The 23,585-nt window shown below is 37.2% G+C and overlaps 1 protein-coding gene across 2 annotated transcripts in view; it reads right to left on the bottom strand.

The window, feature by feature from the left end:
- Nucleotides 1-23,585, bottom strand: part of LOC113108541 (Krueppel-like factor 12) — a 41,064-nt gene that overhangs the window by 5,311 nt on the left and 12,168 nt on the right. Inside the window, exons 2-4 of one of the 2 annotated variants that reach the window (XM_026271724.1) lie at nucleotides 16,348-16,430; nucleotides 11,695-12,178; nucleotides 4,636-4,771 (exon numbers count right to left, since the gene is read on the bottom strand). In XM_026271724.1, the coding sequence (XP_026127509.1) occupies nucleotides 4,636-4,771; nucleotides 11,695-12,178; nucleotides 16,348-16,413 (686 nt within the window). In that variant the 5' untranslated portion in view covers nucleotides 16,414-16,430. Of the gene's footprint in view, nucleotides 1-4,635; nucleotides 4,772-11,694; nucleotides 12,179-16,347; nucleotides 16,431-23,585 lie in introns of those variants that run through there. The other variant, XM_026271725.1, reaches the window with a different exon arrangement.

Below are 23,585 nucleotides of genomic sequence, written 5' to 3'. Positions count from 1 at the left end.
TATATTATATATATATATATATATATATATATATATATATATATATATATATATATATATATATAAAATGAAATTTATGTAACCTAGCGCAATGCTCTACCAATTGAGCTACAGGAGCACAACAATATATAAAACGTATTTTTATTTATGGGGATTGGACCCCTATTGTAGGAAAGAGTTATTTAAGAACAGTGCTATTAAGGGTTCTGTTGTTTTACAGAGATATTATTTTAAATCAATGCTAGATGACAATGCAAAAAATAACATTATTTTGTGTAGTTTGTGTAATGCAATGTGTTTATACAGTTTAAGGTAAAAAAAAAAAACTAAAACATAATTTTTCACATATTGTACATTATTGTTGTTCCTCTCTGCCCCGCCTTTCTGAAACACGTACATTTTTTACAAAGCTCATCGTTTGCTGATTGGCCAACTGTCCAGTGTGTTGTGATTGGCCGAATACCTCAAGCGTGTGACAGAAATGTTACACCCCTTACCGTATTTGGAAACACACATCGTTTGTCCAAACATCAACCAATGTGGATGCATTTGTCACTGAAAATGCTCTCAGAGATGCAAAAGTTGGGCAATGACTTTTGGTCCGTTCATCTGTAACTGAAATCAGCAACTTAAAGCCAGATATCAGCACATAACAGCATCTGGCCTCTCGCTCAGAGTGTGGTGCTGTGTGATACAGGGCTTCTTTAGCTGCATGGATATTTAAATTAAGTGCAGAGCTGACAGTTCACTCTCTCCTAAATTGGCTTGTCTGGTGGTGAGGACGGTCTTATAGTGGAGACTGAGTCATTTTGGGTCGGCTGTGACTGGCCTCTGACAGGTCCATGAGCTGAAGGGGGTTATTTTAGTCCCGCTGGGCCTCCCGGTGCCAGCCAAATCTGCAGCCACAAATTCGCCCCACAAGACAAGGCATCATTCCTACTGTTAGATGCTCCGGTCTCACTGTAGACTGCATTTTATTGCCTAGCCTTTATAATTTTCTGGTTGGATTATTGTGCAAAAACACTGACCCAATTAAATGACAATATTCTTCATCAAACACTTCTTTGATGTGATAAATGCTTATTTGTTCTCATCCATTGAGTCCACCGTGCTATCAGTGTTATTCTTGTGGCGACGCTGCCCACAATGTTATCTTATTTCACATGATAGAATGAACACAGCTGCACACATGCCCTCTTTCTCCTTTTCTCTCTCTCTCTGTAAACAGCCAAAAGCAGCAGCTCTTCCAATAACACCATTCCTGTAAACCTGGTTAAACTGTGTTTTGGCATTCTGCTGCACTGGGGGGCAAAGTCCTAGTACTGTCATTTACAGCACACTCGGAGCAAAGGGAAACATTTACACGGTGTCAGTGCGAAGCTTTGACATACGGAGGAATCCTGGAATACTTTCCAAACCATTTGCTTAAATAACAGGCAGACGTGCAGGGTGCTGGTAGGGGGGCTGGCTCATAGAAAACTCTTTGGGAGAAGTCCTAGGCTGTTTTTTACTGCCTGCAGGCTCGAGAGACTTCTGGTTTTGATCATGTCACTGTCTTTAATGGGATGACTACCTCATCTGAGTGAAGACTCATGCTGTTGTGTCATAGAGCCTGTTTTACAAATAATGGCCAACAAAGAAATGCATTGCAGTTTGCAGAAGTCTTGTAATAGGTGGTCATTTTCAACTAATTTTCAAATGATAATTCTGTGATCATTTATTCACACTCTTGCCTTTTCAAATCTGTATTTTTATCTGACTTTTTTTAACCTAGAAGTTACTTTGTGTGTTTCTCCATTAAATGAAACTCAACCCTGATTGGACACCAATTGACTTTCACTTTATGGAGAAAAAATGGAAACCTGTTTCAAAATATCTTCTTTTGTATACCATAGAAGAAAGGAAGTCATACAGGGGTTAGTTTACAAACAGCAATGCAATTCATTGCTTAACTACCATAGTGTGATGCATTGTTGGAGCAAAAAGGAACTTTTTTATGATTATAACATTTATTTAAATATCTTCTCACAGTCTGAGCCGATACCCTTGTATAGGCAGTGCTTCGAGATGCAGTGTCGTTGTGCTGGAACACAAGTTCGGGTCCCAGCTTGGGGACCTTTTATGATCTGATAAATAAATATTTAAATATCTTCTAATTAAAACAATAAGGGTTCGTATGCAGTTTAAAAATATGGAAATTGATTTAAGTAATTTCCAGGAAATGCATGGAAAAATGGCAAGTGCAACACTGCTAATTCATTTGCACTTATTTTATTCAAAGAGTTTACAATTATTTACTTCACACACTTGTTACTGTGATGTAATATTAGAGGTTTATGTAAAATAACATGATTTCCATTGGCTCACCAGTTCTTGTGCAGTTGCAAAAGTATTTTACACAAGGAATTTGCAGATCTGGAAAAGTAGCTATGGAAAAAAAAGAGAACAGCGCATGGAAAAATATTTGTGTTTCTATTATTTGCCCAATTCAGTGTTCTTAAACATAAAATGTATAATTTCTCAAAATAAATTTATCATACAAGCAGATAATGAGATTTCATGACAAATGTTTATTGAACTGAACACGACTGAATTAATTCAAATTGGTGTGCCGAGAAAAAAAGCAAAAGATAAAGAAGCAAACATGTAGGCCTAGTAGAAAATGTATCTGATCTGATTATAAGCCCATTCCTGACAGAGAGCTGGTTTGGTTTCTAAGAGATGCACAGAGAGGGAACAGCAAGCAGTGTTTGATTTGCGGTCTTTTCCTTCATAAAGTTTAGACATTCATTCACTTCACACACTCATTGTTGCGTAACTTTAGAGGTTTGTTTAAAATATCGCACTGATCCCCTGGCTCATCTGTTATCTAGCAAACACCAGACTGTTCGGTGTTATATTCGGGCAGAATTATTCTTTATCCGTTTTCCTTTTTTGAAGGCATTATCCATGCCTTTCCGCATTAAGTATTCGGCTTTGGGCATACCCCTAGTCAGAAGTGTCATTAATGACGTCGAACAGGCAGTGGAGTGGTAACTTCTGTAAAATAATAATTTCATGATAAAAATAAATGTCAAATTATTGCTGTAAATGACAAAAGGTAACTACTTTGAGGACTACTTTGCAATTTTTGTTCTCCGTTAATTTGCTGTATCTTGCGGGTTTCCTTAAGCTCAGCAAACACTGTTTGAAATTTTGGGCACGATTTTGTTGTCTGAGATAAATTTTTAAAATCCTAAAAGATTCCTAAAATCCTAGGGTAAAATCCATAGTTTTTGATTGCTGGTTTGATGTTCATTGACAGCCGATTAATAGCCGTTGTCATCAAATTTGACCTCAGATGAGATTCTGACAGTGTCAGAACATTTGCTTCACAGTCCCCTACAACGAACGTCAATCTGTCTTCAATTTTCAAGACAAACCATGGTCAGAATTAATGCTAGAGATTTCCTCTAACCACCATAAAATCCAGTGCTTATGGAATTCCTATACGTTGCCTTTGTTGTAATAAACACAGGTTGCGTTGCTGTTTTCATGTGGGTGTGTAGTGCTGATTACACTTTTCTTCTAAAATACGCCAGTATTGCCATCATTCATATACTTTTCATGATAGCCAACATTTTAGCCCCACATATAATGCAACTCAAATTCACTGAAATGTGTATAGGTTGATAATAAAAAACTCCAGACAAGATTTCTTCCACTTATCTGTTTTTAGCGCATCTTGACTGATGTACAGTCCGATGAATGACAACTGAGATCCCAACAGTGTCACATGATTATCATGTTCATATAGTCTGAAAATAAATAATCGTAAAGACTAATAAAATTTACTTTGAGGTCCCTTTTAGGTTTCCCAATAATATACTTAAACTACAAGTCAAATTAAATTAGAATGAAATTAGAAAATTTGAATATGGAATGAAAGATATAGATGGCACTACTTGTCAGTTTGCTTATTTTGTTTAAGTGCATGATCTATTTAAGTCTATATGTCTTGCTAAAAAGAAACTATGATTTCTGAGCACAGGTCAAGAGCTATAGTTCCAACCACACAACTTTGGGATGCTGTTTGCATTTGTGAACTTGGAAGTATGGATTCATGAAAGACTAAATATATGCTGGTAAGGACAGAACTTGCAACCATAATTACCTAACTTTGCTTTTGGGAAATGCGCCCCAAGTTGGGAACAACATGAAGCTGAGTAAATGATGACATAATTACCATTAACATAATTACAATTTCTTAAGGCCAGCCCCACTAGGGCCCCAACATTATTTATACTTAGTCATATTTACATAATCTTAATTAAAATGCTAAAAACACAAAAAATATAAATACACAACATTAAACTGGCATCATATTTTGAGGGTGGGGGGGGGGGTTACAACAAAAAACACATCAGTATAAATAGGATAGCCTTTGAATACGGTCTTGAACAAAGGGAGGTTTAAACTCGAAAAGGTTGAGATCTAGTGCTTTAAAATCTTACTAAAAAGCAGAATCTTCAAACACACAATATGAATCTGCATTATTAGCACTGCATCAACACACAGTTTTTTAGCTGAAGACAGTCAGTGTGCATAAGTTTTCCAGTGCATGCTGGTGTGTTGGTGTCTTTAGAGAATACTCACTCCTGGACTGCTCGTGCTATAGACAGCGCCGCCGATCCTGTTTCATTAACACTGTCCAAGGTCACATTTGGCAGGTCGTCATCATCACTGTCACTTTTGATTTGTCTTGGCGACAGGCCATTGGGGTCTGTTTGTGCTGCCATGGGGGGGACAACAGAGGAGGAGGTTAGTTACAAGACTGTAATATGTGTACCGCCCGAGACTATTCTCAGACCCATTCAGCAGCTCACAATATGCCACATGACACTGAGCAGAAATTAGCACAGCATTTCACGGTGTTTCTTCAACTTTTGGCACTTTAATGTCCCAAGGGTTGTTTTTTATTAAAATGAACAGATTTCTATTTTTTTTCCTGTTTATTATATTAAGGTCACATTAACTTTTGGTCTGCATTATCATTCCTTCATTATTTATATCTGCTACTTTTTAAATGTCCAAAAATGTATCATGCCCACTAAAACAATAAATTCTTAATAAATCTTGTAATTTCCAACACAGAATGTTGTTAAAGACAGTTCACCTTTTAAGTTTAAGGTGGAAATGATATTGCAGTTTATTTAATAAATGTCCACAGGGCCAAAAGGGAAAAAATATAAAACTCAACAAATACAATATTAATATTATAAAATTAAAATATATTGGCATTAACCAGCCACAATACATAAAGTATTTCCAGCCACAATAATTAATACAGTATATACTTTTTTGTTTTTGTTTTTTGAAGTTTTATAGATTTTTGTTTGTTTTGTAATTTTTATTAGCTTTTTCTAGTTGTTTTATTTAACTTTAGTATTTCAGATTAAATGAAAATGAGAAATGTTTCCTTAACAAATACATTAAAAAATAAAATACATATATTTTTTTATCTTACATATATATTTCAGCATATTTCAGCTTTCTTTCAATTATTTAAAATAATTATTGATAGTTTTAGTTAACACACTGATAACAACACTGGTGTGAAGTTACAGAATCTCAGCCATTTATATATATTAGTGCTGTCAAACGATTAATTGTGATATAAATATAAATATATAAAATATATTTTATTCAAAACATATTGTGTATGTCTGTCTGTTATACAAGTTGGGAACAACATGAAGTAATATATATAATATATATATTAGGCATCTAGATGTGCTGAAGACGACATGCTGAAGTTCAAACCGAGCATCAGAATGGGGAAGAAAGGGGATTTAAGTAACTTTGAACATGGAATGGTGGTTTGTGCCAGACGGCTGGTCTGAATATTTCAAAAACTACTGATCTACTGGGATTTTCACGCACAACCATCTCTAGGGTTTACAGAGAATGGTCCAAAAAAGAGAAGATATCCAGTGAGCGGCAGTTGTGTCGACAAAAATGCCTTGTTGATGTCAGAGGTCAGATGATAATGGGCAGACTGGTTAGAGATGATAGAAAGGCAACAGTAACTTAATTAACCACACGTTTCAACCAAGGTATGCAGAATTCTATCTCTAAAAGCACAACACGTCGAATCAAGCAAATGGGCTACAGCAGCACAGGCTCACCAAAATTCACACAGGCTCACCAAAATTGGACAATAAAAGATTGGAAAAATGTTGCCAGGTCTGATGAGTCTCGATTTCTGCTGCGACATTCAAATGGTAGGGTCAGAATTTGGCATAAAGAACATGAAAGCATGGATCCATCCTGCCTTGCCTCAACGGTTCAGGCTGGTGGTGGTGTAATTGTGTGGGGGATATTCTCTTGACACAATTTAGGCCCCTTAGTATCAATTGAGCATTAGTTAAATGCCACAGTCTACCTGAGTATTGTTGCTGACCATGTCCATCCCTTTATGACTGCAGTGTAACTATCTTCTGATGGCTACTTCCAGCAGGATAATGCACCATGTCACAAAGCTCAAATCATCTCAGATTGGTTTCTTGAACATGGCTATGAGTTCACTTTACTCAGATGGTCTCCACAGCCACCAGATCTCAATCCAATAGAGCAGCTTTGGGATGTAGTGGAACGGGAGATTCACATCATGGATTTGCAGCCGTCTCTGATTACTGAATCTCATTCCCCACAGAACGAGAGCAGCATTCTCCCTGACTGCAAGCTTTGTTCATATTATATGGGTTAGCCCAGCCTGCAGAGCTACGCTTCTAATTCGCTGCTCTCTCAGCAGTATGTCAGACCTGATCCTGGATCAGAGATGTCCATCCTGTCTCCCATTTGGCCTTGGGCAGTGTGTCCTGTGGGCATGTCACCAGCACAGGCGATCAGATGCCCGGAGAGCGTCTAAAGACAACAGAGCTATGCTGCCATCACCCTTTGTTTCCAGGATGTTTGACACAGTTATGCTGCCAATTTATGAAATTCTAAATGAATGACAGGAACACCTAAGATGTCAACTATATGGTCCCATAAGTAAAACATTTTAAATAAAATTTACAGTGAGGTCTGTCGATTGTCAGTTTTTTTTTTTTTTTTTAGTGTGACTGATTATTGGAAAATATTACACAAAAAAATATATCATGATTCCACAAATTTTCTACCATCAGGGCATCAGTTTTTGTGAGCTTCTACTACACACAATGGACATCAGCAAACCAGACTACACACTATAGTTACAGTATAATAAATGTAAAAAAAAAAAAATACAAATACATATATACACTGTAATCGCTGAAAAATCATGTGATATTGAAAACTGGAGTGAAACTTGATGAAAATTTAGCTTAGCCATCAAAGGAATAAATTAAATGTTAAAATATTTTAAAATAGAAAAAAAGTTATTTTAAATTGTAATAATATTTTGCACAATTACAGTTGTTACAGTGTTTAAAAAAAACAGCAATGGTAAGAATAAAATACTTTATTATAGTATATATCTATATATATATATATATATATATATATATATATATATATATTTATTTATTTATTTATTATTATTTTTTTTTAATCTTACCAACCCCAAACTTTTGAATGGTAGTGTACATACATACATAGATCCAGCAATATGAGAAAATACCAGCATTCAATTTTTGATGTGCAACCCATCACTCAAGAACATTACATTACAATAAACATCACATGAACTGGCCTAACTTTATACCTACTGCTTTTTACTGTTATTCTTTACCAAATTCAGCACAAAACTTATTTTATGCCTTTCCAAGGGTAGTTTAAGTATCCAGTTTAAAGAGCCACAAATGCTCAGCAAAACTGATGGAAGATGCCAATGAAAGATTAACTGGACGCATTACAAGAGCCTGGAGCTCTTCTCTCTCTTCCTCCATTCTGTCTACTCAGGCTAGACACAAATCAGTTATAGCAAATGCTTTGCAACCTCTGTATGTGAAGTAATGCAAAACCATTCACAACACTATATTCTACATTTCCTGCGTCAATGTGGTACTACATCAATGTTAAAACAGATTTTAAACAGACCTAATACTTGTATATTGTTGATTACCCTGATTATTTTTAGTGCAATAAATGCTTTTTAGAACTTATATTTTGCATACTATTATTTAAATTGTATAATTTAGATTTTTTATTTTCTTTTTTTTAATATTTATTTGAATAACTTGTTCTACTGAACAGTGCAGCACTTTTAATGTGCTATATACTTGAAATAAAATATGTTTGACTAATTGAATACACTCTATTATATTTGAACACTAAACTGCAACGCCGAATAATATGGTCAGTCTCTGCCTCTGTGCACGCTGTCCACCATAATCCATTCAGTCTACCTACAGTACATAACTCGCCTGGATATTCCTTAAAAATGTCCATATAAAGGCAATGACAAAAGAGGAGTTCATAAGAGGTGGTGAAGCAAACCCCATGATTTCTTTCTCCTGTTGTTTCCAGCCATAGCCTGTTTCCATGGTAACTCAGCCGGAGACAGAGCTTTGGAGAAGGGCACACCCCCTCCCCACCTCCCCCTGGCAACCTGTACACGAGTATGCGCAAGCAAGCGTAAGTGTGTGCCATCCATTGTGTTTCCAGCTGTGACATAAACATTTATGTGTAAATCGGTGCACTTCAGAACATAAGGTTCATACTTGTGTCTCAAAATAGCGGTAATGTTACCGTCAGTCACTATCATGTAAGCCTATCATCACTGACCCCGCCCAGGTCTGACCCCATTTCCTCTGTGCTGCTCCAGAGAACTCTGGGTGGAGTCCATGTTGCTATGTGCCTGACTGCTCGCGGTGCCACCCATCTTCAATATCCGCCCCACCCCATTATGCAAAGCTTGTTTTTCCTCTCTTTCCTCCCCTGAAGCTGAGTGAGACACCCAGTATTTAAACCCTTCTTCTAGCAGGATGCCCAGCCCTGCCCAACCATTTGGGACAGACACCCTTCCCAGATAAACAAGAGGTTGAGCAACAAACAGCTCCCTTGTGCCCTCCACTCGGGCCAAACACCATTCGACAGCAACACCCAGAGCATCTTGGCTTAGTGCCAGAGTATTAAAACTCACCCTACAGGAAACCAACCCCAAACAGCAGTCCCAGAGTGTCGTCGGTGAGGTCTCCAGAGTTTGGGAAGGCACCGTGCAAAATGTGTGCTTCTGATTAGGGCATGCGGCGAGGGGCCGAGACCTGTCTGCATGACCTTGGACTAGAGACAACTACACAGATCCTATGTTTGCAAAAAAAAAAAGCACTTTCATCTCAGTAAACACTATTCTGTTTGTTAGAAAAGCAACAGTATTTTAAGATAATCCACAATTGTGGGCTTTAGGGTGGGAAGTTTAATTTCTTGCCCACCGGGCTGTTTTATCAACCACAAGCAATTTTATTTTATTTTTTCTCAGTATAAAAATATACACAGCCCGTTCCAAAAAAACAAGTCACACACTCTTATATTTAGTTGGACTGCCTTTAGCTTTGATTATGCATTCGCCGTGGCATCATTTCGATAAGCTTCTGCAATGTCACAACATTTATTCCCGTACAGAGTTGCATTCATTTTTCACCAGGATATTGTATTGATGATGGGAGAGTCAGACCGCTGTGCAAAGTCTTCTCCAGTACAACCCAAAGATTCTCATTGGGGTAAAGGTCTGACTCTGGACTCTGTGGTGGCCAATCCAAGTGTGAAAATGATGTTGCATGCTCACTGAAACACTCTTTCACAGTTTGAGCCTGAAGAATCCTGGCATTGTCATCTTGGAATATGCCCGTGCCATCAGGGGAGAAAAAAATTAATTGATGGAATAACCTGATCATTCAGTATATTCAGGTAGTCAGCTGACCTCCTTCTTTGGGCACATAACATAATCATCCATGCAGTAATTATCCAATGGAAGGATCTTAACTATTTGCTTAGTTAAATCCAGGTGGTGACTTTTTTTTTTTTTTGGACTGGCAGGGTTTAACTCAATGTTATGGGTGTCTCTTTAATGGTCACTTTTAGCCCTTCGGAAAATAAACTTTTCACACTCTCACTAGTTAATTTAATTTGTCAAATAACAATATCTAACAGTAGATATACTGAAGAATTCTGTCTTTTTTTTTTCTGAAAGCCATGAATATTTCTACCACACCTATATAATATATTTTGTGATTAATAGAGTTATGTGGTGGAAATTACATTAAAAAAAAATTGGGAATAAAAATACATTAAATCTTGTTATTTTCAGTGAATTGAATTTACAGTGGAAGTGAACAAGTGATTTGAAGTTACAGTATGAAACAATGGTATTTAACATTTCTTCCCTTTGTTTTCTGCACAAATCTTAAGCTTTTCACTGACACTTCTGTTTTCTAATGTACTAAATTTATATAATCTGTCTTCACATCTTAGTGCTCTTGAAAGGAATTTAGACCTTTCATGTCCAATAAATAAATAAACAAAGAACAAAGTGAAATATAACTTTTCCTTTTTTTTCTTTCTTTTTTGTTCCTTTCATCTCATTTTGGTCCACTTGTGTAATACTATTAGTATCAATTTATGCTATATACTGCAATGTGAGATGAAACAATACAAGTGTGACCTCACATGCTTGGGTGTGTTTGAAAAGATCAGTGAAGTGCTACAAATATCTGAATATATAAATATAGCAATTTCATAAACCTTGCCAGATTTTCAAATGACTTCAAAATCTAAATTAAACATTCAACAATCATACTTAAAAAAAATCCTTTCAAATGCCAATCTGACATGTCTTACAGGTTGACTGCCACATTGGCTGGTACATAAATCAAAATGACCCAGCCAGCACGGCACAAACGCAGGTGGCAGGAGTTAATTTCCCACTTTGCTTACTTGACTTGAAATGAAGCTTTTACTTTATATTTCCACTACTTCAAAAGCAGACAGTGTGCCTGACGCACAGCACATACTCCCTAACAGCAGGAAGTACACAGGCATCTGAGGACAATCAGCCCCATATCTGCATATCATTATGAGTATGGTGCTTTTCTGTGAAGAATGGACTGTCTGAAGCTAGTCTTTTCCTAAAACAAATGTGAAGGAAACAGATGCTTTTAATCAGCTTTCATTTTCCCCCATTCCAGTTGATTTATTTTCCCCTGTGATCACAATTTCATAAGATTTCAACATTCCCCTTGGGCCAGGCTGATGTTAAGTGCTTCACCCAGGGGCACCCTGGTGATCAAGTAAGTCATTCTCAAACTGTTAAGTTATTCCCACTTGCAAACCTCCAACCTTTTTTATTCTGCAAAAATATAATTTCTTTACTGGTTGCCTTTTGTCTTGTTTTTTGTTGTTGTTTTTTTTCAGTACAAATATCTAAACATTCTTTAAAAAAAGATGCATTTACTTTAAAAGTGTTTTTGCATAAAACAAGTAAAAAAAAATATATTCAAATGGGGTAAGTAAAAGAATCTTGTTTTCCCTTTGAATTAAGTTTATTTATCTCATTCTTTTGGCAGGTATTTCTTTTCTAGTTTAAAGCATTTTTTTTCTTTTTTACACAATGTCAGTTTTGATCTTTGACTTAATGCATTTTGCTTCTTAAGTAAATGTATCTTGTGTTACAAATATTTAGACATTTGTACTGGAATATAAAAATACTGAAATAAAAAATAAAAATGTCCTCACCTTTGCCCTGGTACTTGGCCTCGTCCAGGAGAGGTAACATGATTGTGGAGTTGAGGGTTGCCGGGGAGTGAACGGCTGTGGTGTACATGAGGGGCAGCGACTGCACCACCACAGGGATACGGTGCACCTGACTGGGAAGTTTACTGGGGCTGGAAGGGCGGACGGGGTGGATGATGTGCAAAAATTGCTGGCCTCTAACTCCATGAGGAGAGCCCACCAAGGACCCGGGTGTCAAAACGGACGGCATTCCCGAGGAGACTGAGGTGATGACAGAAGGTGAGGATGATGATGATGAAGATGGAGAGAAGGCTGAGGTGTTGGAGGAAGGTGATGATGTCCTTGTCTTGTTGATGGACAGGTCTACAGGCTCTGTCTGGGTTTGGAACTGCTCGGATGAGAGCAGGTCTTCTGGAGGTTCTGCCTTCACTTTGCTGAGCAGGAGCGGCACAGTCTCCATATCAGGATAGCCGTGCACTTTGGGTGACTGTAAAGAACAAAGAAATAAATGAAGGTGGTGTTATTTTTGGTATTTCAATTTCGAATAAAATAAATTCTATATGTGTGTGTGTGTGTGTGTGTGTGTGTGTGTGTGTATAAGTGTATTTAAATATTTAAAATTACTAACAGAGTTGAACAAAGATAGAAAGAGATGACTAGGTAATTTATTAGAGAAAAAAACCTGTTTTGTTGTATCCTTTTTAACAAGCAACATTCTGTTTATTTCAAATCTGATTGAAAAATTATTCACGATTCAGTGAGCCAGAGTCAGCCTGGATTATCAGACTGTTTTGTGAATCATTTAAAAACACAGTTCAAACAAGTAAATGATTCACTGACTGAAAGAGTCAGACTCAAACTGGGTTTGCAGACTGATTTGTGAATCTTGTGAATCAAAAAAAATCAAACATCATGTCTCACACTCGTAGTCCGGATCACGTACTGTATGAAATGTTGCCTGCTCCTCTAAAAGAACATCATCATGGAGAGAGGACCACACAGTTAACCCCACAGGGGTGTCTGCCCAAAGAAAAAACCCAACATAAATAAAGTGCTATCAGATAGAGCATTCCTCTCTGCAGCAAGAGTATGCAGTGAAATGATCGCTCCTGAGCAGGCAGCTAATCATGACAGAGCAGCTCATTAAACCGAGGGGAAAAGTTCTTGAATTGTGACGGCAGATATGATAAACGGTCTGCTGTAGAATCACGGCTCAACACTTTTCTTTATGCAGACTGAGTGGGCCTGTAGCAAATTACAGTTTCCCCCCTGAGCTCATACTATTTTTACTCGGGACACGTGGAGTTACTCTGGGCGCTGCTGACCATGAATCAGCAGTAGGCTATGCGGTACAATAAAACTGCAATTGAATCCAAAAACAAACAAATGTCAGGCGAATAAATAATGCTGACGTGACCCGTAAAATGGGTCATTCAGGGCTCAGAGGTCAAGACACATGACCTCAGGGTCAGGGTTACAATACTAATTTGATTGGGCAGGGAAAAGAGAAGTACTTTTAGAATAAAAGAGAACCCTTTCTGCAAAGTGTGACCGTGCTGACAACCATGGCTCAATGGTGATTTAGCCGGGATATTCAGGAGTTTTGAGTTAAAAGAAAAGCACAATGAAAATGTTTCACAGCTCTACTCAATTGACTAGTGGGGCTATCATGGGATGGTAGATCTACAAGTCAGTTTTCTCTTGTGGGAAAAATGTATTAATCAATAAAAATACTGAAGCTATACATTATTAAATAAATACAAAACATGAGGTAGCTATATAAAAAAAAAAAAAAAAAAAAAAAAAAAGGCATGACAGACATATCCCTGTTGTTCAATCTTTATGGGTCCAGTAGAAGCAAAAGGGGGAAGCAGTGTTACGACCTTCAGCCATATTTCTAGATTTTTTTATTAAACATTGAAATTAAAGTTTTGAGTAAATGTTATATATCTGCTAATTCAGATGACGCACATCATGTCATTTAACATCTATGAACCTGATCGCAAATCAAATGCTAAATCTTAAAATACTCCGTATTTCATAGGAAATGCATGTAATTTGTACATCACAATTTTTCAGTAAAAAATGCAGAACATGGTCTGCACAGCTGCACAGACAGGGTGGTAATCAAACCCGGCAAGTGAATTTCTATTAGCATAGCATGCAATCAGCAACCTACTAATGAGGGTTGAATGAAAGAGAAGGGAGGTGCCACTAATGACCAATCAGCATTGCTATCTAATTGAAAAACCTGCCTCTGTAATATCTTAGAAATCCTTTGTTGTTCCCAGCAAAAGGGACAAAACATTTCTGGTCAGTTCCTTGGAGCAGTAATGAAACCTCCACATTTCCTGCTACAACAGACCATTTTTTGTCTGTCTGTGTGTCGGTAGTGAACTCTCGCTCTAGTTCTATTGAATTTTGTGATGTACCCTTTAGGGTATGGTTAAGAGGCTTTATACTGCATGTGTTTTTTGTTTGTGTGTGTATATTGGACATTGTGTGGATCTGTGCTTGCGGCCGTTGTAGCCTCAGGTCTTTGCAGCCCTCTGAGACAAACCACTTTCTCAAATAGATCTCATCTCCCCTCTTTACACTCTAGTCACTTTGGCCCTATAAAAGCTCTGAATTTAGTTCCACTGTGTTTTTATTTTGCTCAAAGGCAGGTTCGAAGCACTTGAAGATAAAAACGGCAAATAATCAAGAACTGCACTCATGATTATTCAGATGGTATCACTGGCTGATCCAATAGGCTGTAAGCCGTTTCGAGAAAACCAGATGAAACTGTAAACAACAGCAAACTGAAACCGTGAACTATGGAGAACCGTAGCACACATGACCTCCTTTCATATGGAAAAAATAATAATCAAAGGCTTTGAGGTGATAAAAAGCTGTTTTGCATACCGATTCCTGTTCTTGTTTGAACGTCAGTTTCTGTAGAAATGTTTTATAACCTCACCTGCTCTCTCCTCCGTACTTTCCACCTTGGCTCTTTGCTGATGACTTTCACTTTATTCGGGGATCCTGCGTGAGATATCTGTCTAGCTGGTGAGGGAATTAACTGGGGCGAACCATTCTCAGCAAGGTCTTGGCAAGTGGCCACCGGAACGACGACCATGTTTGAGCAATGAAATGCACTTCAAAGAGTCATTGTGTAGGTTGCACACTTCCTGGCGCTTGGCAGGATTTCGACGCATATGGATAAATATGTCTACCAGCCTTTCGCAGGAAGGAAGCAAAGTGTTGCTGGCTTGTGAAGTAGAACACAACAAGGGTATGTCGTCGGCTCTCAGACGCAACTATTCACAAGTTCCCTCTCCAAGAAAATAGTGCATCCATCCCTATCCGCTTTTTAATAATCCGCAAATAATGTAGAGCAGTTCACTAAACAATGCATCACAATGAATGATCGAATTACTATAACTTATCGATCAAATCTATTACAGTATATGTTAATGCACTAACATGACACAGAATTAACTTTATCTACTGTACCACGCCATGCATTCCTGAGTCAAAGTCTTAATGATAACGCTAATAGGTTAGCTGTATTGTTAAGGGTTTTTTTACTTTTTGTTGCCAAAGACCATGGAATATGAGGAACCCCTTGTTAGGTGCCCTTTTTCCAAAATAAGAATGCAGCTAAATATTTTGACTGAAATGGATGAATATTGGAATCTATTACATTAATCGTGATTATTTTATTCTTGTTGTGTAAAATGTGTAAAGAATTTGTATTCATTTACAAATTCTTTACACATTTTACACAACAAGAATAAAATGTTGCTGCTTAACACTTTGGTGGACAAATATGACTTGTGTTATTTTAGGATTCTTTGATGAAAAGTAAAAAGTTAACAGTCCTAAAATGTACAGTACATTACACAGAATATCTTTAAAAGCATTCTTTCCTTAAGTGCATCACAGACACCCTGCACTTTTCTTTTTACAAAAGCTGTGACTGGGGTGGTACCTTTCCAAAAGGCACACCTTTGTACCATATTTATCACTTAAAGGTGCATTTTAGTGCATTTTCAATTAAAGGAGCATCAGTCCCTAAAGTGTACATATTAGTATTTTTTCAAAGTACCTATGAAACCGCCCCAGACAGTTTTTGTTCTTTTTGTACCTTTTTTCTGTTTCAGAAAGATTTGTTTTTTTTTTTTTTTTGATTAATTTATTGTATGTAGTGTCTATTTTAGGGCTGTTTCTGAAAGTGTAGCACTCTCTTGCAGGCCCCTGGGTGTCCCTGGACCCCAGTTTAAAAACCCCTGATAGATACTCTAAAAGTGCCTGGAGGTGAGCCTAGATGTTCATGTAAAGTACATGTGCAGTTAAGTAAGCAGCATATGAGGAAATAATGACAAAAAAAGAGAGAAAGACTCCCTACAGCAGTGTCTCTGCATCTGTGCTTGAGCCCTGCCAAAATGGCTGCCCTGGCTGCAGTGGCCCTGACTGTAAGCCTTGAGAGCATTCCTGTTCCAGCTGTGGCTCTCCACATCAGGGCTGCTTTGCGCGCACGCACACACACACACACAAACGCCTGGGAGTAATTAGGTGTATCACAGCGAGGGGGTGGGTGTGTGAGGGGTGAAAGAAGTAGAGGGTGATACAGGAGTAGGACAGAAATTGTATGAAAAACAACTGTTCTCTTACCCCTCTCTCAGATTCCAGAGGTTCTGCTTTGACTCGGACTGCAGGCATTCCGTCTAGCATTAACATCCTGTTATTGATGGTGTCTGTGAGCCGAGAGAGAGAGAGAAAAAGAGAAAGGCATGAGAAAGCTGCTGAGTGTGACTCCTCTCACCTTTTCTGTGATTGAGTCAAACCTAGCAAGCTCTGAACAATAGCGCAGGCAACAATGCAACAGGCAATGATGTCATCACGGTATGCAGTGAGTAAACAGTTGAGGTTTATGGCCGAGGGTAAACAAATACTTCATCACCTGAGATTAAATGTTATGGTAACTCTATTCTGTGCATGGTTAAACATAAACAAAAACTATTTATAGTTATATATCACAGATCATATTTTATATTTGAAGCTAAAAATGATCAAATTAAACATTTACCTTTTATGGTTTTATTAGCCTTCAGTTAGCATGATAATAGCTTAACTTATAACAGGTAAAGTAGAGTTTTATTGAATAGCTTGAATGTTTTGTACAAGAACACTTTATTTTAAGGTGTCCTTGTTACAGTGTGATTATTCATTTCAGTACTGAATAATTTTCATTAACTACATGTACTATATGGTTAAGGTTATGTTTAAGGTTACTTGCATGCAATTATGCCTAATTTATTGTTTTTATAATAGTAGTTACTTAAAGTGTAACAAGGACACCTAAAAATAAGGTGTTACCATATTACGCATTGATTGCACTTGGGAAAAAAAAGATTACGAAAAAATGCTCTCTTTAAATCTAATCCAGCCAAATGGGTAGAGAAATAACTGATTAATGCTAAGAAAAATCACAAGCAAGCACAGTGTCAGCTATGCTTTTTTAACATGATGAATATATTGCTTTAAAAACTCAACATGACATACAGGATTATATTTAAAGTAACCTCAATACAGTTTAAGTAGCAGAATATGGATATAAAAAACTGATCGATTGATTCAGTCATTTATATATTTACATTGTACATTAATCGACATTCAAGTAAATGCCAGTGACTAATTTTCAGAAGTCCCTTTGCCTGATGTTGTCAGGCAGAAAAAGAATAAAAGAAAAAAAAGAGAGTGAAATATAAAGCATTTACAGCTTGGTTAAAAGCACATATAATACACAAAGATTATTTCTATTTTTTTTATTATTATAGTATAAATACACTCTTGCTGCAGAAAAAAACATCAGTGATGACTTTGTTGGTTATTCAGATGCCAATTCCTAAAATATTTAAATGATTTATAGGATGCATGTCCTAAATGTCATCAAAATCAATCCCAGGCCACATTTGAAAGTGTTTTTAGTGGTCCATTCACTGGAAACACATTAATGCCAGGTGTAAAAGGGGCCTGTAGATAGGAAAGAACATTCAGCATCACCTAGGTGACCAGCTGCATGTCTGTAGGGTAAAGCTGTGCTAGCAAACACATGCGCTCACTCGTTACACACACACACACACACACACACACACACATACATATAGCATCTAAATACACGCACACAATCAAGGCTGACGCTGCTATCAGAGTCTCCTGACAGTTCTCTTCTTGTATATTCACACAAATGACAAGATTATCTAACAGAATCCATGTCTTTGTGCAAACTCCCCTCAGGCATCTGAGACTCTGAACAAAGACTCCAGCCTTGTTACGGCTCTGTGCTTTGCAGTGGGCATTGCTCTACCAGACTCTCTCACACATGAAAAGTGGCCACCTCCCTCAACATCCAAGGGATGCACAAGGAGACAGCTTTAATGAACTGGTGGAATCTGATTACAAGTTAATATTGCTCTTGAAGCACTGCATGATGGGGAGATGAGACGCTCCAGCACTCCCACTGAGACGGTTTCTCTCCCCCGTCTACTCAATTTACCATGTTTAACACCATAAAGGTGCAGTAATGGATGCATGAGCATCTTGGGAAAGCAGTATTCATGTTTCTTTATGTTTGTTTGGGTTTCGCCTGTCGGGAGGGACAAGTCTGCACACAAACAGACAGATAGGTGACTTGTCTTGAAGATAGAAAAGCGTGAACCTAGATCTCTGCTGTCAAAATGACTGTCTTAGATGTGATAGATGCTCCTACGATCTGCACACAAGTGTTGCAAACATGATCAGTGTGGCTTTAGGCGTTAGAAAAGGGAACTTCACGAAAGAGTCAATCACAACAATGTGATTGTGGCTCAGAGGGAGCTGTCCCAAAGTAACCCGTGCACTTATTATTTTAGCAGCAGCACGTGATGGAATGCAAGCAAAGCAGATACGCTTTAAACATCTCTATTACACATCACTCCTGGCATGGGCGGCAGGAAATCAGGCCCAGATCTCAACTCAGCACTTGGGCTGAAACGATTCTGGTGAAGATGAGACAACACTATGGTCCACCAGATGAGTCAACATTTTCATGCTTTTACAGGAAGTGTTCATTTTTACAGTTATTGCTTAGTCATAGTTATTGTACTTTGACAAAAATGTAGCCAACATTTTGTCATCTTCAATCATTTTAGTCTTAAAGAAAGAAATTAGAGAAGTCAAAGTCAAACTATAAACACATTTTGCAATATTTTGAAAAATGTATAAAAACGAAACATCTGAAACATATCAAAACATTAATATAACAAGCTGTAAAAAGTTTTTTTTTTTTTTTTTTTTTTACAGAAATTAATCATTCAATTCAGCAATGAGCCATTCAATTGATCAACAGTGACAATAAAGAAATATAAATATTTAGTAATGTTATACATGTATAACATTACTAAATATTTATATTTAAAATAAGCACTGTTCTTTTTAACTACTTGTTTATCTAAGAGTCCTGAAAAAAAAAATGCATAATGGTTTTTAGGATTAATGTTCACAAAACATTTCTTATTATTACCAATTCAGCATATTAGAACGCTTTCTGAAAGATCTTGTGATAAAATATTCTGAAATAGAAAACTGTTCTTTTATATTGTAATAATATATTTCACAGTATAACTGTTTAAATCTTTATTCCATAAAATAAATGCAGGTTTGGTGAGCATAAGATACATCCTTTACTGATTGCAATCAATTCTCATGTCACCCTTCTGAAAAAAAAAAAAAAAATTATATATATATATATATATATATATATATATATATATATATATATATATATATATATATATATATATAATGTCCAACCAGCACTACTGCATATATAGCATCCATGTTAGCCAATAGCCCTTACACTGTATTTACCAAGCTTTCTGGCTTTTCCAAGAAAAGACTCTTATTTATATGGCGTTAAAAGCAAAACAAAATTTCTGTGTGAATTTTAACCCTACGCTCTTGTCATTGACGAAGCGTGCATCGAAGCTAATCTGTGTGCATTGGATTGATATTGTGATCAGGAGGTCCAATGGCTGCAGGTAGTGGTGGGCTGAGATAATGTTGCCATGGCAACTCAAGTTGGAGCTCAGAGGGTTATTGTCCTTCTGGATTGACATGCGAGGTTTCACAGTTGACCAGGGCACTCGCTGTTCAACAGCCGGCTATTTTTTTGTGTCCAAGGAGCTGTCATCATGCTCGTGTGTATTGTGTAAGCATATCACTCAGAGACATTGATCATTAGATCAGATAAATGAGCCAACCTCTTGCCTAACTAAGCTTGTCCCTTAAGAGAGCTCCAAATGGGAAATCAATACCAAGAGCAAGGTCTCAGTTGTTTCATTAACCATCAAATGAACAGATTATTAGCATAATTGAGTATAGCACCACGTGGTTAACATTTAGGCACAATTTGTCTATCTTAGCTCCAATTGATTAACACTTAATCAAGGGGCTGTGATGGAGGATGCTGTATCACCAACTGTAGTTAACAGTGCCAAGGTGATATGAGAGGCAAGAGTAACAATGACTAATTCTAGATCGGTTTTCCTCCAAACAGCGCAAATGTTATTTGTCAAATCAGTGTGATTTATCTAATCAAGAATACGTTCAGTGCATAACCATGAAGACCCTAACAAAGGAATTTTCACATTAAGACTTAGATGTTATGATATTATTTGGACATGTTTGGACCCCATTGGTTTTTACTGTATTGTCAAAAAAAAAAAAAAAAAAAACACAGAGATATTTTTCAGTCAGTCATACAGGTTTAAGAAGACATTCTTATTAATCTTGTATCTGTTTTTATCCATACAGTAAATAAAAAGTTTGGACCCCATTGACTATCACTGCATGTGTGGTGGGGAGTGGAAATTCTTCTTTCGTCTTCCACAAGAAGAAATAAAGTTATACAGATTTGGAAAGACAATCTTATATAATTTTTTTGTTTATCTGTTTTTATCCATACAATAAATTAAAAAAAATGGTTGGACCCCACTCACTTTCATATTTTTTAAAATATCTTATTTTTTGTTTCACAGAAGAAAGAAAGACATACAGCTTTGAAATGACACGAGGGTGAGTAATTGATGACAGAATTTTCATTTTCATTTTCATTTCATTCACACTATCTCTTTAAAGATCTGAAGAAATGGAAAGGGAGCAATCGAGCGAGAGAGATTAAGATCACCTTTCCATTTCACCGGGATGCTGAAATGAAATGGTGATCCCAGGTGTGAGTGTTATGAGCATGGGAGGTGCAGTCGCTGAGTGCTCAGGCATCTCATTGCCATGCATGGCTAGAGCTGTCCCCCGAGAGGCTCCCTGAGAAGAATGAGGGCAATTCAACTGGAAACGGGGCAACAGGGAGGGGGCCCGCCTGGGATTTGATTCCGGCTGAGGATGGGGGAGTCAGGGGAGGGGATTGGCTGGCACTCCCATGCCCAGCCATAGCTCCAGAACTCCCCGATGGATGTGGGTGCCGATGGAGACACGGCGCAGGGAGCGGAATTGCTAAACAGACCCCGGCGAATGACGAGCGGATCAATATGAGGTGACAGGCCTGGATGGAAAAGCCTGACCTTCCTGGACCCCACGCTGACCTTGCTACACAATGATTTTAGAGAGCATTCAACTTGCCCCTGGAGCTGGTTGCATACCTCATTGTGTAACTTTCTGCCTTGCTAAGCCTAGTGTGGCATTGATGTGAGGGGCGTTACATGTGCACAGGAGGAACCTCTATTTAAGTGGTTTAGAGGTATTTCTAGAGTAATATAAATCTGTCGAGGCTCAAGATGTATAAAAGTCGTCTGACATTTAAAATTCTGGCCAATACCGACAAGTCAATCATTGTTTTTGTGTTAGGGTTAGGATATTAAAATTCCCTTCGATATGTCTGACTATTTTATCAAAATAAAGTAAAAAGGAAATACAAAAACTGTATTCGTTTCAAGTCAATTACACATCAGAACATTACTTGTGCAGTATGACAAAATGTGTATTCATTTTAAGATTTGCTAAAGTTCACATTTAATAATGTAATCTAAATGCAAGAATAGGGGAAATAAAAATGCAGTGTTATTTTAGCAATTTTTACTATTATATTACAATTTTGCATTAGTTTTTATTTTAATGTTTTCGGTTTTCATTTTAAATATAGTTTTAGTAATTTTACTTTTATCATTTGTATTATTTTGAAATTTTATATTTTTAAATATTGTTTTATATAATCATTATTTATTTCAGGTTATTTTGACTTGCCTAGACAACTAACTAGAAAAAGTTTATGTAATATTTATATTTTATTTTTGATTTAGCACAAAACAAAAATAAGTTTAATTAACAACATTAACAACAAAATTAACAACTGCATGCACAATAGAATATTCAATATACTGTACAGTAGGCCAATATGTATTTAACATCCAATAACCGATATGCTACCATACTGATACATGTATCCTAGCAAAAATATTCAAAAAACACCAAGAAATTTCAGAATAACACAATTCATTTGGAACATGAGCAGAAAAGAAAGAGGAGCAGGATGATCATCCTACTGCTTGGAGGCGTTTCATATCTGAAATTTTTAATTTTTGCACTGGAGGAGTAGCACACTAACAGACGGGTTCCCTTGGTCCTGCCAATGCTTTGTTCCCATGTCGAGAGCCCTGAGCAACTGTGGGCATCTGTGGCACAGAGGCTGGTCCTGCTGCCATGGGCCGAAGGGGGAAATGCGGATGGGGATGAGAGGACGAGAAGGAAGTGGCTGGGGAGGGAGGTAGGGATTTAAGAACTGGAGCCCAGCCAAGAGCCAGACAAGAACACTGAACTCAAACATGCCAAGAGAGCCTCTCAGGCTCAACCAGAGCAAAAGAACAGCATTTTACGTAACATAAGACTCCACACTGAGGAGAAAAGCTATTGAGAGCTGCTCCCCACTGTGCTCTTGTAAATAGATTACTTGGTCGTTTAAGTTGCAAAAAACTAAAACTTTGTAACTTTGTAACTTTGTCGAAAAATAGTGTAAATGAAATGTGCAATTTCGGAGCTACTAGGGTTACCAAAAGTTTGTAAAAACAAAAAGGCTTCCTGAAGACTGGTTAGACAACACTCTTCCATTGGTCAGGCAAACAGATTCCAAAGTCAAACTTTTTTGATCTTCTTTATCTTTACATCATGCTGATCTTCCTAATAAAAATTATGTAACCACTTAAGTCAAAAACTGTATTTACATATAGAATGTCCACAAGATGCAATGAAATTAAGATTTCCTGCAATTTCTGCAAACCAAAACTCATCTCAAGCTCACTTCCCTCTTTCGTCCCAAGCAGAGAACATGCAAGCTAAGTACCACCTTTCCTTTCACTGTCATACCAGACATAGGAACTCCTTAACCAATCAAGAGAGAGGAGGAATTCTGTGATAAGACAAGTTTGTTTTATTATCAATATTTTTTATTTCACACATGGTCATGTGATCATTTTTGAGATCTACTGTCAACCGTCACTCAACATGATCTGATAAAATAAACGTTTTGGAACTATTTGTATTATGAAAGCATATATATGAATTGAAAATAATTTTAAATGAATGACTATATGACAATTACTATGCCACTGCCATCCGACATTCAATGCATTTTTCAATGCTCACTGAAAACTTTTTCACAAGTCCAGCATCACCAAGTTATCTCTCACCTCAAAGGTGTCTGAGTATACACTGCATTTGAAGAGGAACTTAATTCTTGATGGCTAACAAAAAAAAAAAAAAAAAAAAAAACTTCTACCCATACACAAACTGAACTGAAATGAATTTCACAAAACATCATAACGTACAATCACGCCCACATTCCCATCTCTTCCTGGTGGAAG

This window comes from Carassius auratus, chromosome 9, assembly GCF_003368295.1.
Source record: "Carassius auratus strain Wakin chromosome 9, ASM336829v1, whole genome shotgun sequence".
NCBI classification, from domain to species: domain Eukaryota; kingdom Metazoa; phylum Chordata; class Actinopteri; order Cypriniformes; family Cyprinidae; genus Carassius; species Carassius auratus.
Note: the sequence above shows the minus strand (reverse complement) of the source record. Positions and strands in the feature narration are given on the sequence as shown.